At 61.2% G+C, this 15,229-nt stretch overlaps 1 protein-coding gene across 12 annotated transcripts; it reads right to left on the reverse strand.

The window, feature by feature from the left end:
- Window positions 1-29: 29 nt before the first annotated feature.
- On the reverse strand, window positions 30-14,631 carry LRRC61 (leucine rich repeat containing 61). 12 transcript variants are annotated; one of them, XM_057732838.1, is made up of 7 exons: window positions 14,501-14,590; window positions 12,676-12,809; window positions 12,420-12,550; window positions 12,163-12,316; window positions 11,606-11,702; window positions 8,637-9,760; window positions 30-1,529 (listed from the first exon to the last, which is right to left on the reverse strand). In XM_057732838.1, the coding sequence occupies exon 7, from the start codon at window positions 1,360-1,362 to the stop codon at window positions 583-585; it is 780 nt and encodes a 259-aa protein (XP_057588821.1). In that variant the 5' UTR covers window positions 1,363-1,529; window positions 8,637-9,760; window positions 11,606-11,702; window positions 12,163-12,316; window positions 12,420-12,550; window positions 12,676-12,809; window positions 14,501-14,590; the 3' UTR covers window positions 30-582. The 12 variants fall into 12 exon arrangements, with proteins under 12 accessions (XP_057588821.1, XP_057588820.1, XP_057588814.1 ...); XM_057732837.1 differs by lacking the exons at window positions 8,637-9,760; window positions 12,420-12,550 and adding an exon at window positions 13,949-14,104 and having other exon boundaries at window positions 12,676-12,759; window positions 14,501-14,620; XM_057732831.1 differs by lacking the exon at window positions 8,637-9,760.
- Between the last annotated feature and the right edge of the window lie 598 nt (window positions 14,632-15,229).

The following is a 15,229-nucleotide window of genomic DNA, read 5'->3' on the forward strand; positions in this document are numbered from 1 at the left end:
AGGGACCCAGGCTTGCTCTCAGGGGCTCCCTAGGGAAAACCAAGCACACTCACGTGCAACAACAGGCAGTGATGCACATTAAGACACGAGTATTTAACAGGGGTAAGTGTGGGTAGGAATGGGCAGTGGAGGCTCCAGGGAGACCCAGGACCGGGGGGCACAGCAGAGGGTCACTTGCACAGACGAATGTGGAAGGTGGGTAAATGCAGCTGTCACGCTCCGAGCTCTGCAGTGTCCTCTCCCAGGACGGGCTGGGCAGGAGGCTCACCATGCCTGCCTCTCACCTTTAGCCTCAGGACCAGTTTTCTTCCACTAAGTCTCAGGCTTATGTAGCCAGGAGTGGCAGTAGCTGTGGACATGAGGAGGCTGGGGGCGGCGTAGGTGCAGGACAGCCTCACACCGGTGCCAGCTGCTTGAGGAGGGTCAGGGGGAGGCGTGTCCCTGATGGATGGGGGAGGAATTTTCCTTGAGGGAGGAGCAAGAGGGAGGGCCCAGTGTGCAGGGCCAGAGACCAGCGTGATGAAACCGGGAAGACAAGTGGGGAGGCCACAAAATGCCAACCCCACGGGCCACGGGGCGCATTCAAAACACAAAGGAGGAGGTGACGCCTGCGGGGCTGAGCGCCTTCTCGGCCTGGGCCAGGCTGTCCCTGGCCTGGAGGTCCAGGTCGTGGCATTCCTGCAGCGTGTCCTGGAACTGGCGGCAGGCCTCCTCCAGGATGGAGCTGCTGCGCGGGGGCCAGGACTCCCAGTAGCCGGGCTCCACCCAGGGCTGGGCCTCCACAGCTCGAGGGCTGGGACCGGAGCTGGGGTGCAAGGAGCTGTCCAGGTCCCGGCACAGCTGGTAGAAGTCACTGCCGCACCCGCTCACGCGCTCACCATCGATGACCTTCAGGCCCGGCAGCAGCTCCCGGACGGAGCCCCAGTAGGAGGGGCTGGCGCAGAGCGGGTTGCTGAGCCGGGCCAAGGGGTCGCGGAGCCGCAGGCGCTCGAGGCCCCGCAGCCCCACCAGACACTGCAGCTGCCCGGGGCTGGCCAGCAGGTTGCCTGCGGCGTTGAGACTCTGCAGGTTCTCGCAGGCGGCCAGGGGCTCCAGCCCCGTCAGCCGGTTGTTGGCCACGTTGAGCACGGCCAGCTGGCGCAAAGAGGCCAGCGGGCCCAGCTGGGTGAGCGCGTTGCCCGACAGGTCCAGCCACTCAAGGCCCAGGCACGCCCCCAGGCAGCCCAGGTCCACCAGCCCCAGGCCCCGCAGCTTCAGCAGCAGGATGGACTCCAAGGCAAACTCACCGGAGCGCGCCTTGAGCAGCTGGGGGGTGACGCGCACCCCATCGGCCTCTCCTGGCTTCTCACCTCGAGGCTCCATGAGACGAAGTGGGTCCAGGTGGCTGGGGCCCCAGCAGCTCCGTCACAGTGATGCAGGTGCCACGGGCAGTCAGCAGGCTGCTCACCCCAAAGGATGCCCCGTCCACTCAGCCTGGGCCCGGGCTGGACGCCTGTCTCTAATACCCCCGCTCCAGGGCCAGCAGGTCCCTAAGGAGAGACAGTCAAACAGTAAGCAGGCCTCTGAGCACCTCTGTGACCTGCAGCAGGGGACGGCACCTCAGGGACTACCCAGACCCTACCGCCAGGGCCAGAGCCCTAGATGGCCTGGCAGGACTTGAGTCCAAGGTGCAGGAGGGAGGTGGGCCGGGCACAGACCTCACCCAAAGGGGTCCTGATTCTGGCGGTTATGGCCATGCTGGATGGAATTCGGGTGCGATGTTATCAATTCTTCCCATCTCCCAAATCTGCTCCAGGGACACAATCTCATTATTTTCCCTTCTCGGTAACTGCTCGTGATTACCCACGTTAATTCTGAGGTGCTTCCTTTCAACCACAGTTAAATTTGTTTTTTTTTTTCGTTTTTTTATTTTTATTTTTTTGGGGGTACACCAAGTTCAATCGTCTGTTTTTATACACATATCCCCGGTAAATTTGTTTCTGAAAAGATAACAGGTCACCATCATCACCAATGTCTTTTGTTTCCTTCCTGGGAGAGGTATACACTTGGAAACACAAATGAGAGCACCTGGACCTTGCTTTATTCACGCAAATGTGTACTTGACCCAATTTTTTTAAAAATCAGCAATGAATTCAGAATGGTTTCTGCGTTCCATGGGCCAACTTGTGACCTCTGGTGGCAGCTGTGGGACCTGAGGGCTCAGCCTTTCAGTCCTAGATGAGGAAACGGAGGTCGAGGGAGGCAAGGGGCAGCGGAGGCCCAGGGAGTAAGTGGTAGCACCGCCAGGCCCCACACCTTGGCTCCCCCGACCCCGACCCCTACCCGTCAAGACCAGCTCTTCACTGTGGCATCAACAGAACAGCGTCCATCGCTGTCAGGCAGACAGCATGGTTCCAGCTGCAAACACGACATGGTTTCCCAAGCGGGCAAAGGGGGGTTGGGGAAGGGAGGCTGGCAGTCAAGGAAGCCGTCCTGGAGGGAGGGGCAGGGTGGTACTTGTGTTGGCTCCAGAAAAGGGGAGGGAGAGGACTTTCTAGGCGTCAGTGGCCGGGGGATGGCAAGACTGGAGCACAAGGGAAGCGGCTGGGGGAGGGACGCTGGCGATGCTGAGCGCAGAGGGGTCAGGGTTTAAGCAGAGGGAAACAAGCAGAGACCTCTGCTCCAAGTGGCAGCTCCCCAAGCCCACAGATTCTGGCCGGTCGCAGGCCAGGCAGGGTGACGCTGCAGAGAACCAAGGGGCCATTCACTCCTGCTGTTTACAAGAGCTGCGCTGGGCCAGGCCTGGAGGCTGCGTTTCCATAGCAATGCCACTTCTCCTTCCCCTCCAAGGAACCCAGACCCAGAGCTCCTCCCACACCCCCCAGCTGGGGAGGCTGCTCACATATCTCTGAGATGCCACCCCATCTCTGAGGAGGGGTCCCACCTCTTTCCCCAGGCCCCCTCTAGTCTGCAGCCACCCAGCTCCTTCTTCATTTCTACCGAAGTTTCTCCCAAAAGGCATGGAGGCACCTGCTAAGAAGCGTGGTTCATTCTGCAGAGGCATCTGCTGGGGTTTGTAAGCAGCGAGAGACACGGTCAGGGCAGGGGGCACGTGAGGGGCATGGTGCCCTGAGACCTGCCATAAAAGCACTGGCCAGAGACGAGGACCCCGCCCAGAGGGAGGAGGGATGAGAGGAGCGAGGAGAACACACGCTCGGAACCTGGCCATGTGACCAGATGCTGGGCTCCCGTCCCAAAGAGGCGGGGGCAGACGGGACCCAAGGAAGGGGGAGAAGACATGCACTTGGGGTGCCCTATGGCATCAGCCTCAGGAGGCAGGGGCAAGTCCAGGCACCGTGTGTGAGAGCGAGGCACACCGGACCAGCCACAGGGAGGACACGCACCTCTTTCAGCATCTGCAGGCCTCTCGCCAGGGGTACACATATCCGCCCAGCCACAGTATTTTGAGGGTGAACGTGGTCAGAAACCCCTGGGGTACAGTCATGGGCTGCGGTCAGAAGGACACCCCCATGGATGAGGCTGAACGGAGGGTTCTGACGAGCAGCGGGGGGTGGGGGACAGGGGGCGAACACGCGAGGCCTGCAGGGAAGCGCCACCAGCGCTGGGTTCAAACGCCCCACGGGGCTCAGAGGAGCCGAGGCCACTGGCTGGGGCGGCCCAGGCAGAGGTGAGACCGCAGCTGGACCACGAGGGTTGGGGAGCAATGCCCTGAGGAGCATCAGCGATGGGGATGGAGGTGGTGCCGTGACGGGAGGAAAAGAACAGGGGAGCAAGCCAAGCGGGCAGGGAGGGAGCCGTGTGCGCGTGCCCACATTCTGCGGCAGTGGAACCGGGAGCAGAAAGACCACACCGGGACTGGACATCAGGCCTCCTGTGCCCCAAGGTCCCACCTGGCAGGAAACGTGTGACCCTCCAGCGCTCTGCTGTGTCTCGGCCCTGGGTCCCGCGCGCTTGTCCACAGTTACGCGAACGGCACCGCAGTCAAAACCCGATTCTTCCGCACATCCACGGCCTCTGCTCTGCTCCTGGGCCCCATCTTATTTCAAATCTGCACACCTCAACCAGACAGGGGCCCACACGCCTGTGCAAACCCAACCCACGCAGAGGCCGGCGGCAGAGAGCAGGCTCCACGTGATGGAAGAATGCCTCTTCCCCATCCAGCAGCGTCAAAGTTCTAACACACCAGAGTCACCCTAGTCCTGTCATGGAAATGAGCCAACAGAGGCTGTTGGCCCAACATGTGTCTGTGAAAAGGACTCGGTCCCCTGGACTCGGTCACCTCTTGACTGAGACACAGGTGACATACACTCGGCTCTCCAGAGGGAGGCCCATCTTCCCTTGCTCAGAGCCTGCTGTTCTGAGTCTCAGTTTACCTATGTAGGAAATGGGCCAGGAAACGATGCCATGAGTCTCCAGGACAGGACAGAGCTAAGTCTAGGGGAGAATGTTTCAACTCAGAGCAGCCTCAGGTGGACAGTCACCCGGCCGCTTCGGTGAACTGGCGACGCTGCCTCTGCCCCATGCCCTCCCGTCCCCAACCTGGCGCAGGGGTCTTCGACCCCGGCGCTACCGCCATTTGGGGCTGGGGTCAGTCTCTGCTGTGGGGCTGCTCTGTGCACCCGTCTTCCACCCACAAGAGGAGAGCAGCAACCCCCCCACAACCCAAGACAACCAAAACGTCCTCAGACATGGCCCAGTGTCCCGAGGGAGAAAACTGCCCGGGTTGAGACCCACTGCTCCAGAGCCCACGCCCCCAAGCTCGGGACCGTCAGCTTCTCATCCCCTTCCTTTCACTGGCCCCATCTCCTCACGCGCCCCCCACCCCTGCTGCCTCTCTAGCCCAGGCCTCCCCTCTCCACGAACAAGGAGGGGCGCTGAGGCGATGCCGCACAGCAAGGGGACGGTGCCTCTCCAGGGAACAGCTCAGGGGTGGCAGCACCGACCAACACGCAGCTGTCAGGACAGCTTTAGGGCACATCACATCCCTGCCCCACCCGAGCTACTACACCTGAATCTGGGAGGGGGCAACAGGACGCCGTAGTTTTAAGATGCTCTGGGGTGATTCTCGTTGAGGTCTGAGCGGCACTTGCAATTCAAGGAAGGGAGGCGGGGAGGCCCAGGGCCGGGTGCAAGGCCGGGCCCTGACCTCACCAACCAAATGCACTGGATGCAGTCGGGACGTTAAGGAGCGCAGCCCTGGTCCCAGCCTCTGCCCCAGACACGCTGGCCTCCCAGGGAGCCTGTGCACACGTGCCCGCCAGCAGCTGGGGGAGAAGGAGCGACCGAAGCAGAGTGTGGAGGTGACACGTCACAGCACGCTACTCCAACCACCGAACACATCTGCACACAGCTCTATTCAAGGAGATGCCATGTTACACTGCTGAAATGAAAATACAGCACACTAACCAGTACAGAGAGTATGATTTCAAGGCAAAAAAAGCAAAGGCGTTAAAATTTTCAGAGGCTGTTGAATGAAAGGATTACAGCGAATTTTTCCTGCTTTCTTACGTGCTCAGTAACTTCTGAATGTCTGACGGTGCATTAATCACAGTGACACGGGGGAGCGAGGCGACAGGCTCCCAGGCTCACCCCCATGGCCAGGGCCCAAGTGCAAGTTAGGCCTCAGGGCCTCTGCCCGCTTCCCTCTCAGAGCCCCCCTCCCAGCGGCCCAGCACCTCAGGACAGCTGGACTCACATCCTGTGGGTGTGCCGGGCCGCCCCCAACACTCTGGCCTCACCCTCCTTCTCCCACCCAATCCCGCCAGCGCCTGGGCCCCACGCCCTTAGGTCCTGCACACGGCCCTAAAGGAACTCAGGCCAGTCTGTTACTAGGATACACATCTCCTTGCTTCCTGAGACTGCTTTCACTGTAGAAAGAAGAAACCCTGAGGCTTCCAGTGTCTGGAGACAAACTACAGGTGTGAGGGCTGGATGTCCCAGCTCTCCCCAATGACAAGCTCCGCCAGGGCTCTGGGGCACCCCTCTTAAAGCGGTACAGACCCTAAGGAAACTGTGTGCGTGTGGGCACCTCCCTCCTAAAGTGGCTCCTCCACCTTAAGGTTTCTTTTCTTTCCAGGAAGCATGTCCACGGCTTGCCTGGGCCCTAGGTGGCCAAGGATATCCCCCGTGGCACCCACGCCTCCACGCCCCGGTCCCTCTCTGGGAACACAGACCTTGAGGGCCTGCACCCCCAAAACATGCACAAGCTGCACGCAGGGCCCTGACTACCCACTGACACTTACAAGGAGCACCGCGGCCCACAGACCGTGTGGCACAACCTAGCTTCGCCTGAGTCCACAGAGCCCACTGTCCCACACACATACCGCCGGCAGTAACTCAAGCAGATGGAAAATGACATTCCCCTGAAAACAAAAATGGCAATCTGTCAAGAATGGAGAAACTGCTCTCATTGCTTTCACACAGGTTTCAGAGCCTGGCCGTTTCCGTCTAATGTCCTAGGATGCGACACTCAGCCCTCTCCCGTCATCTATGCAGACTTCCCACAGGCAGCTTTTCGGGGCCTCAGACCCTGCGGTCAGACTCACCGGTCTGCACCCCCTCGGCCAGGTCTCCACTGGGGAAGATGAGGGGCGGGGGAGCGTAGCTGGGGAAACGCTCCAGGTTGGTCTTCAAGAAGAGGAGACGCATCACCGTCTCCATCGGGAGAGGGGAGTCGCGCTCCACGACGGCAGGGCTGCCCCGGGATTCAGACACTTGCAGCGAAGGCGCCCGTGGACGGGCAGGACAGATAGATGGTGGCCAGCCTCGCCAGGGCCGACCAGGTGTCCTGCCGCCTCTCCCAGTAGGCCAGGGGGTCCTCCTGGGCACCCACGGTCTCGTTCTGCCAGAGGTACTTCCTGACGACGACGCTGGCCAGGTGGCTCTCGGTGGAGAGGAAGGCGCCGCTCCTCGCGGAGGCCAGCAGCCCCATGCTCTCCAGCTGCTCCAGCAGGCTCTTCTCCCTCTGGCCCAGCAGCAAGGCCCCAGCGGTTCTGCTTCTCTGCACGGGCTCCTCTGGGCCCTGGCCTTCAGCCCCGGGGCCCCTGACAGCTCTGCTACTCTGGGTGGCATCCACACGCACAGCCGCGGGGCCCTGCGGGGGGGCGGGCAGCAAGGAGTCCTCGGACATCAGGAGCTCCTTCACCTCTTACACGAGAACTTGCTTCCAGTGGTCGATGTCGGCCCCCTCGGGGAGGATGGCCTTAAGGCTGCCCTTGAAGCGGGGCTCCAGCAGGGTCGCTAGCACGGACTCCTCGCGGTGGAAGAGCTCAGTGAGCTGGCAGTCTGTGGAGAGCGGCAGGGCCAGGCCCTCGGCCAGCCACACAGCCGCGCCCATCTCCCCGGCGCTCTGCTCCTCAAAGTGCCCCCAAACCTGCCGCAGGAAGATGTGCAGGTAGCACAGCTGGGGCAGCACCAGGCTTAACGTGGCCTGTGAGCTGCTCGCCTCCTGGACCACCACCCGGAAGGGCTGCAGGAGCTTGACCAGACTGTCTGTCAGGCTCCAGCACACGGCCGACAGGGCTGCCCCCGCCTTCCCCAGCTGCTGTTTCTCCTCGTACTCCTGCAGCAGCCGCCGCCGCTCCACCAGCCACTCCAGCAAGCGGTAGGCAGACACCCAGTGGTCCGAGAGCCCCCAGAAGGGCTGCTGGGCCGGGAGGCCGTACTGCCGCTGCAGCTGCGAGAGGTGCTTCCGGGCCTCAGCAGAGCCTTGGAAGTGGCTGCAGATGGCCCTGGGCGTGCCCGGGATGATCTGGACGCTGTGGTGGCCACACAGAGAGTTTCTCACCAGGGAGTCGAGGTAGTGGGCGAAGCAAGGGATGTGGGTGTAGCCCTGTGTCCTCACCACCTGCTCCAGGACGGGGCAGCCGCCCGACACCAGGAAGCCGGGCCGCAGGGAGCCGTGGCCGAGCCACCGGCTGAGCTGCTCCTGCAGCTCCCGCAGCCCGTCCCCCGCAGCCCTGTCCAGGGGCAGGCCTCGCACCCAGAGCACGGCCTGCTTCCTCGCGCTCCCTGATGCCACCTACCGGCCACCTGGCTGCGTCACCCCCCAGTGGGCAGTGACGGCCGCAAAGTCCACGTCCCCGTCCCGGGCTGCCACGGAAACGGTGAGGTGCACGCGGCTGCCCTCGGCCCGCCGCATCTCCTGCCGCACCTGCTCGCCCATCGCCTCGTGGAGCAGAGGCTGGGCTTTACGGGAGCAGAAGGCCGGCGAGAGCAGGCGGCAGCAAGGATCCACTGGGCCAGGAACCTCCTGAAGGGCGGGGACGAGACAAAGGAGAGCGGCAGCGCCAGGCCGCAGAGCAGCTCAGCGATGCTCTGGTTCCAGGCCTGCGCTCGGGGCTGGTTGGGGGCATATGCGCCGCCTCGGTCGCCCCCAGCCGCCGTTGGGGCAGCAGCAGGGTCACCTCCGGGGGGAGCAGGCGGGGGAGGCCGAGCCTCTACTGGCTGCTCGGGCCCGCCCATCACCGTCTTCCAGAGGTGAGGCCTCCAGGCGGCAGCGTGGTGACGAAAGCCCCTCAGGGGCACGGCTGGTGGCCTCCACGGGCAGGCCCTTCTGCTGCTTCTCCGGCACCCCTGCCCGCTCCTCCCCGGGGCCGGCCGCAGCTGGCTGCTCCCCACCTCCAGCCCGTGCTTACTTGCCAGGTGACGGACAGGAGCTGAGGGCTGGGGACCGCCCCCTCCTCTTGCCCTGTCTGATGCCCGCGTGGCACAGAGTGTACGTGACGCGGCAAACACTCCTGCCGCTGATGGTGAAGAAGCGCCTCACGTCAGGCAGGGGTCTCTGACCCGCGGTCTCCAGGGGGCCCGGGGCCGGCCGGGAGCCCAGCCCTCGGCCTCCGCCTGTGCAGTGCTCGCCAGCTTCTTCGCAGTGGCTTCGGGAGGCTCCGCAGGGGCGGCTGCTCGTCCCCACCAGGAAGCAAGTGCCCCTTCTTCCACTTCTTGAGGTGACACACCTCTCCAGCCAGACGGGCTACGAGGATGTCGGCTGGCCTTGCCTCCGGCCTGTCCAGGCTGGGTGCTTGGACCAGCACCAGGTTTGAGGCGGCCTGGCCAGAGCTGAGCACTGAGTCCTTCGACTTCTTTCCTGCTGGCTTCCCCTCCTCTCGCCGTCCACGGGCCTTCTGCTTGGACACCTTCTTCTCAGGCTGCACAGGGGACTCCTGTTCCAGCACAGCTTAGAGGCCACAGGGTCTGGAGTCTCCCTTTGGCTTGCTCTGCCCAGGGCCAGCGTGGCAATTTTCACAGTGGGCGGCCAGGCCAAGACCAGGCCTCTCCAGGGAGCAGGCTCCTTCGTCTCATTGCATACACACAGGCCCAGGGGCTCTTCCTCCTGCGCCTCCAGGAAGGCCTGGTCGGGTGCAGGGCCCCACAAGCTGCTAGGGAGGGAGCCAGGTCTCTTCCTCTGCAAGGATAGGTGCCTCCCACCCCTCTTCTGCGAACCAGGGGTTCTGATCTTCCTGGGGCCACTGCCAGCCTTCTCCTCTATGTCTACAATCTCCAGTTTGACTTAGTCTCTGGCAGGTGCTCCCTGTCACCCCAGCCAAGTCCACAAGGGGTGTTGGTAGCTCTGGTGTGGAACTTGGAGCCGGGAGAAGCCAGAGTGGCAGGTGGGGTCTTGGCTCTGGTCATGGAGGAGTCAGCACACACTGGGGGCTCTTGCCCCACGGATCCTGAGGGTGTATGTTTCTTGTGGGGCTTTTTGACTTTTTCTACTTCCGACATGCTTGGGAGCTTGGGGCAATGAGAAGACGGGCCCAGACTGTAAGGCAAGATGAAGAGAACGGCTCTCAGCTAGCTGCCTACTCAATCTCAGGGACCACTGATGGGAAGGTGAGGCCAGAGAAGAGAGAAGAGAGCAGAGGATGTGAGGTGTAGTGACCATGTGAAACCAACCCCAGGACAAAACTCTCCAGACCCCAACCTCCTTGGCAAAGCCTGACATTCACTTCTTCAGACCCAATGGAGCAGCCCTTGACCAAAACTCCCAGCCCTCTGCCCAGGAGTGGTTTCCGTGTGCCTCTTCTTTGCCACGCTAACTGATGTCTCTTCTTTCAGTGTTTATCCAGGATCTAGTAGACACTTGGCAATTTTCCTTGTGATGGATACAGTACAAAGTAGGTGAGGCCCCTGTGTGCACATGGCCCTCAGGCTGGCGGGAGAGGCAGACGTGAAGAAAAGACTCACGTGCATGACAAGAAGACGAGAGCCGTGGTGCAGGATGTGCAGGACCGCTGCGGGGGCTGTGGGACCCCGGGGGCTGACCTCACCAAGGCGTCAGGCAGGTTCCCCGGGAAGAGCTGCGGGTGCTGGCACTGTCAGCCCGGGCCGGGGGGAGTGGAGGCAGCCAGTCTTGGCGTCCTGGGCACCCAGGCCACGCCTGGTACCCACAGGGCCCCATAAATAGGGAACATCTTGGTGCTGGGAAGTGACGAGGCCCGAGGCTTCCTAAGCCTCTGTCAGAGCACACGGGATGGGGCAGCTCCCAATGCCAGCAACTCAGGCCCCCAGCATCCCCTCCCCTCGAAGCCTACTCCTCTCTGGCTCCAGCCCCTACCACTCCCTGATGCTGCCCCCGCCGAGGCTCCTGGGGACCCCCATGGCCCCGCCTCAGCGGGCTTCTCTGCACCAGCAGCACCCGCCCGCGTCCTCCGTCTGGAATGCTGCTGCCCACAGCTCTGGGACCACACAGTTCCTTGGCTGTCCTGTCACCTGCAACTCCTTTTCAGCCTCTGTTCTGGTCCCTCTTCCTCGCCCGCCTCTTAACGACGTTTCCCAGGCTTCCTGGTTTCCAGGCCTTGCCTCTCCTTGCACACCCTCTCCCCAACCCGGACCGCCTTTACCCTCTGAGCACTGCCAGCCTCTCCCGCTCACAACTCCCTCGCAGGTTCCCCCCCACCTGCTCTGCCTACAGTCAACTCAAGCTCAGTAAACAGAACTCCTGTTCACCCAGATGCTCAGACCCCAAAACCTGGGCACAATCCTCAATTCCTCTCCCCCCATTCACTTTCCTGGAGATGAGATCAAATTCAGGGCTCTCAAAAGAAAAGAGATATGAAAAACTCTGAGAAGAAATATGCAGAAAGAAGAAAAGAGAATGAGAGGGAAGAAAAAGCCCAGTGAGCTAGGATATGTCCTGGGGAAAGAGAAGATTTAGAGGAAGACGGCGTAGATCCTGCCCCAAACAGCTGAGAGTAAGGAGTGTGCGTCTCTTCAGACCAGAGCGAGATGCACGTTAAATGAGGAGACTTAAACCAGAACGTTCCGACACTGAGTGATGTTAAACATTCAGAAGGATCACCAGGGATGGCAGGACGGCCTTTACTGGGGACGAGCCCATGGGCAGCTCAAGTGAGACTCGGCTGTGAAGCGGGGTGGACAACACAAACTGAGGAGCACCTTGCAGCCCGAGAGCCCTTGGAAGCACCGAGGCAACCACCCAAGCCCATCGCTTGGTGACCCAGGCAGCCACCACCAAACCAGGGGTCTAAGCCCATGGGAGGTGACGCAGTGGAGGGACCGCGATGGATCAAGGTGTAACTGATGTGTAAGACGCTGTCGTGGTCCAGAGGAGGGGCTCTAGATGTCAGAGCCAGAGGGGACTCACCTTCACTCCTATTTTGACTGAAGAAACAGAACCCCAGAGCAGCGTGGCGCTCAGCAGCAGAGCAGAGGACCAGAGCAGTCCGCAGGCTTCATGGCTCCTGAGAACACGGAACAGGGTACTGAAACCAGGCCTGTGTCCCCCCTGCTCTCACCGATGACAGCAGAGAACAGGGAAATACCGGTGAGTTAGGCTGCAGCCTGGGTCACACTCCAAAGCTTTCGCCTGGGATCCGCTAGTTGACCCCAGGGCACCAATCTTGTTCTGTTCCCCTCCAGCCTTGGCCCACGGATCCGTCTGAATTCTACACACACCTGACCCACTTGACCATTTAACAAAAATTCGTCAAATATCTACCATGAGGCAGCACTGTGCCCTAAACATACAAACACAGAGGAGTAACTGCCCGGCTGGCATGTGGGGCTCAGGACAAGAAGACAACTTGGAAACAGCTCCCGGCGCCCAGGCGAGGCCACAGGGTAAGTGCTGTGGAGCCGGGCCACGGGCCAATCGCGTCTGTGACACGGGGGTTCAGATTCTGCCTTGGAAGGGTGGCTTACTTTAGGCTACTGCTTGAGGAACCTCGCCTCCTCACAGACCCCGTGCAGATCCAGGATCTTGGGTAACCCCCAGCACCCCTTTCTCTTCACCGAAGCACATCAGGATGACAGCGAGGTGGAGGCTGTAAAGAGCCACCTTTGAGAGTACAGGAAACTAAAATGCAAAATTTAAAAAGAAAATCACCCACAAACTCCAGGACGTTGGTTATCAGTAAGAAGTTGCTTGTGACACTTCTCATGACAGCTGACACACACACCTTGGAGGACACGGATGAGGTGGAGACTCTGGGGCTGCACGCCGGGTGCCGGGCCGGGTGGGGCCACACAAGGCAGGCGCAGCCCCAGGAAGCAGGTGGGGAGGAGGGGGAAGCAGGTAACGGCAGCAGAACTGGAGGGGAAGAGACAGGTTGGAGAGCTATGCAGTGGACAGATGATGCTTGGGCTGTGATGTGGAGCAGGAGGAGGGGATACAGAGGGACTCCCAGGTGGTCCCACCTAATACAGTTCACTTACAGATGTAGTGATTTTGTGGTTCTTCTGGAAGAAATCTTCAGGAGTAGATGTGACAGATACAGCGTCAGGGGATAGAAGTCCGAGCTAAAGATACAGATCCAGGTAAAAGTCTCCGTAGAAACTGAGGGAAGACGCTGGTGGGAGAAGAGAGTGGAGGGTGGTTGCCCAGGCAACACTGACACTGTGCAGAGGGCAGAGGATGAGCTGACTCCAAAGATGCCTGACAGGTAGAGGACAGAGACACAGAAAAACCTAAGTGATGTCAGGGAAGCCACGGGAAAACTTTCCAGAGAGGACAGACAAGACCACTTCAGCGGATGAAGCGGGCGGAGCCAGGGCTAGGCACTGAGAAGCAGGGGGCGTGGACACGTGTAATGTCAAAGGGTCACACGCTGAGGCAGGAGGGAAGAAGCTTGGCTCTGTCTCAAAACAGAGGAAAGATGCAGTGGGAACAAAGAGAGGACTGATGGCAGGAGCTTCGTGAGGGAGAGGGATTCAAGGCACGGGTGGGTGGGTTTATCCTTGGAGATGAGAAAGAATCCATTTTTTCCCCCTGACACAACAAAGAAGGATAGCCAGGGTGGCAGGCAGGTCCTTGAGTGTGGGCAGGGGGAGGGCCCACAGCAGTTTGTGCCCAGGAGCCTACAGATTCCCAAGGGGAAGCCATATATTCACAGAGGCAGCAAGCTGCTGGCTGAGCCTGAGACGGGCAGTGCCTCAGCGCCTGCACACGTGTGGGCTCCATGGCGTAGAGGTCTCCTCCTCACTAGTCTTACCAGGCCTTTTCCCACGCGCATGCCCACAAGCAAGGGGGCCACGTTTCTATTTCTGCTGGGCCTGCCTCACCCTGGGGCCTCGTGCAGAGCTCAGTCCATCCTGGGCATTCGATAACTATGCCAGACCTTTCTCCAAGTTTTCCCTCTGCCCAGTCCTACCAGCCCCCTCTTCTCTCAGCCCCTGCACTGGGGGCAGGGGTGGTGGTGCCTGTCTATCCCCCAGACGCCAGGAGACTTCAAAGCACTTGGTGAGCCTTCAAGTCCTGCGCTTCTCATCCCCCCACACCCACTCACCTATGAGGAGGCAGAAGATGAAGAAAAGGATGGGACCAGAGGAAGGCGTGGAAGGAAAAGAGTAGAGCACACCACTACACATTGCGGGGTTTTGTCCCACATGCTACTTGTAAATCCTAAGGGAGCGGTTTTAAGTAGGCAAGCATCATCGTACCTCACAATATGCAAAAGTGACATAAAATAAGATGTTCTAAACTACACACCCGCAGAACCCTTTGCTCTTTTCTGCGAGGCTGCTCTCCATAACGGATTGAGAGCATGAAGTCCAGAGCCAGCCTATGTGGGTTTAAATCCTGGCTGCTACCCACCAGCTGTGTTCTTCTGCTACGTGCCTCGGTTTCCTCGTCCACATAACAGGGCTAAGAATTAATGGAGTTAATGTACGCATATAACAGTGTTTAAGGGCAGTTCCTGGCACAGAGTGAGCGATGGATACGAGCCGCTGTCCAGTTCTGGCCTCGCCGGGTGTTTCAGGTGCGGGGCACTGGGAGGGGGAGGGAGGCTGGGAGGGGGCCGCCCGATGGGCGGGGCGGGTGAGGGCAAGCCGCCTCGCCCGCCAAGCTCCCGTCTGGGAAGCGGGACCACAACGCCCCCTCCCCGCCTTACCTACGGCCAAAGGTCAGGCTGGCGGGCGAGGCCCGCGAAGCTGGGAAAGCCGCCGCGGCTCCCTCAGCAGCCGACCGCGCCCCCGCGGCGGGCAGTAAAGGGCCACCGCCCACCGCCCGCTCCCACCCCCGCGCCGCCGCGGGACCTACCAGGAGGCGCCAAGGGCCCTGCAGAGCTTCGGGTTGGTCCAGATCCCGGGGCGACTTCCGGGAGCCACAGCCCGCGGGCTCCCGGTTCGTACGTGCCTCCACGCGGCGGCACCGAGTGCGCAGGCGCTGGCGTGCGCGGCCGGAAGCGGCGGGGCTACGCTGCCACTTCCGCTGGAAGTCGGGCGCTGCTCTCCCCGGAGAGGGGCTGATTCGTACCAGGTTAACAGCGCTAGTTTTGTTTTGTTTTGCTTTGCTTTGTTTTGTTTTTGCGGGGGGTGGGTTGGTTGTTGTTTTAGCTGTGCTAGTGTAGGCGCGTGGCCGTGGAGGAAGCACTCGCACGCGCTCCGGGCCGGCGATGGCCCGGTCCTCCTGCTCTGCCAGCCGATCCCCAGGCCCCTTGCACCCGCGTCTCTGCGCCGGAGGGAGCCCGCCCGCCCGCCGAGTGCGCTCGGGGCGCGTGCGCGGACGGAAGGGACCGCAGTAACCATGACGATCCGTGTCCAGGGCTCACCCAGCATTTCATGGCGCCCACCCAGGGTGCCTCCTGGAGTAAATTCCTGGTGACGCCCCGAAGGCCTGGCCTACAGCGCAGGGTTCGTCCGTGCCTGCCTCCAATGAGGTGCTCTGCCGGCTCCCCAGACTGAATTGTCCGGGGGCCAAAGAGGCCGCGGTTCCTGGGCTGAGTGGAGAATGCTTCTCTCTTCTCACGCGGGTCCCACCTGGGTGCCA

The sequence above is a fragment of the Hippopotamus amphibius genome, chromosome 4, assembly GCF_030028045.1.
Source record: "Hippopotamus amphibius kiboko isolate mHipAmp2 chromosome 4, mHipAmp2.hap2, whole genome shotgun sequence".
Lineage (NCBI taxonomy): Eukaryota > Metazoa > Chordata > Mammalia > Artiodactyla > Hippopotamidae > Hippopotamus > Hippopotamus amphibius.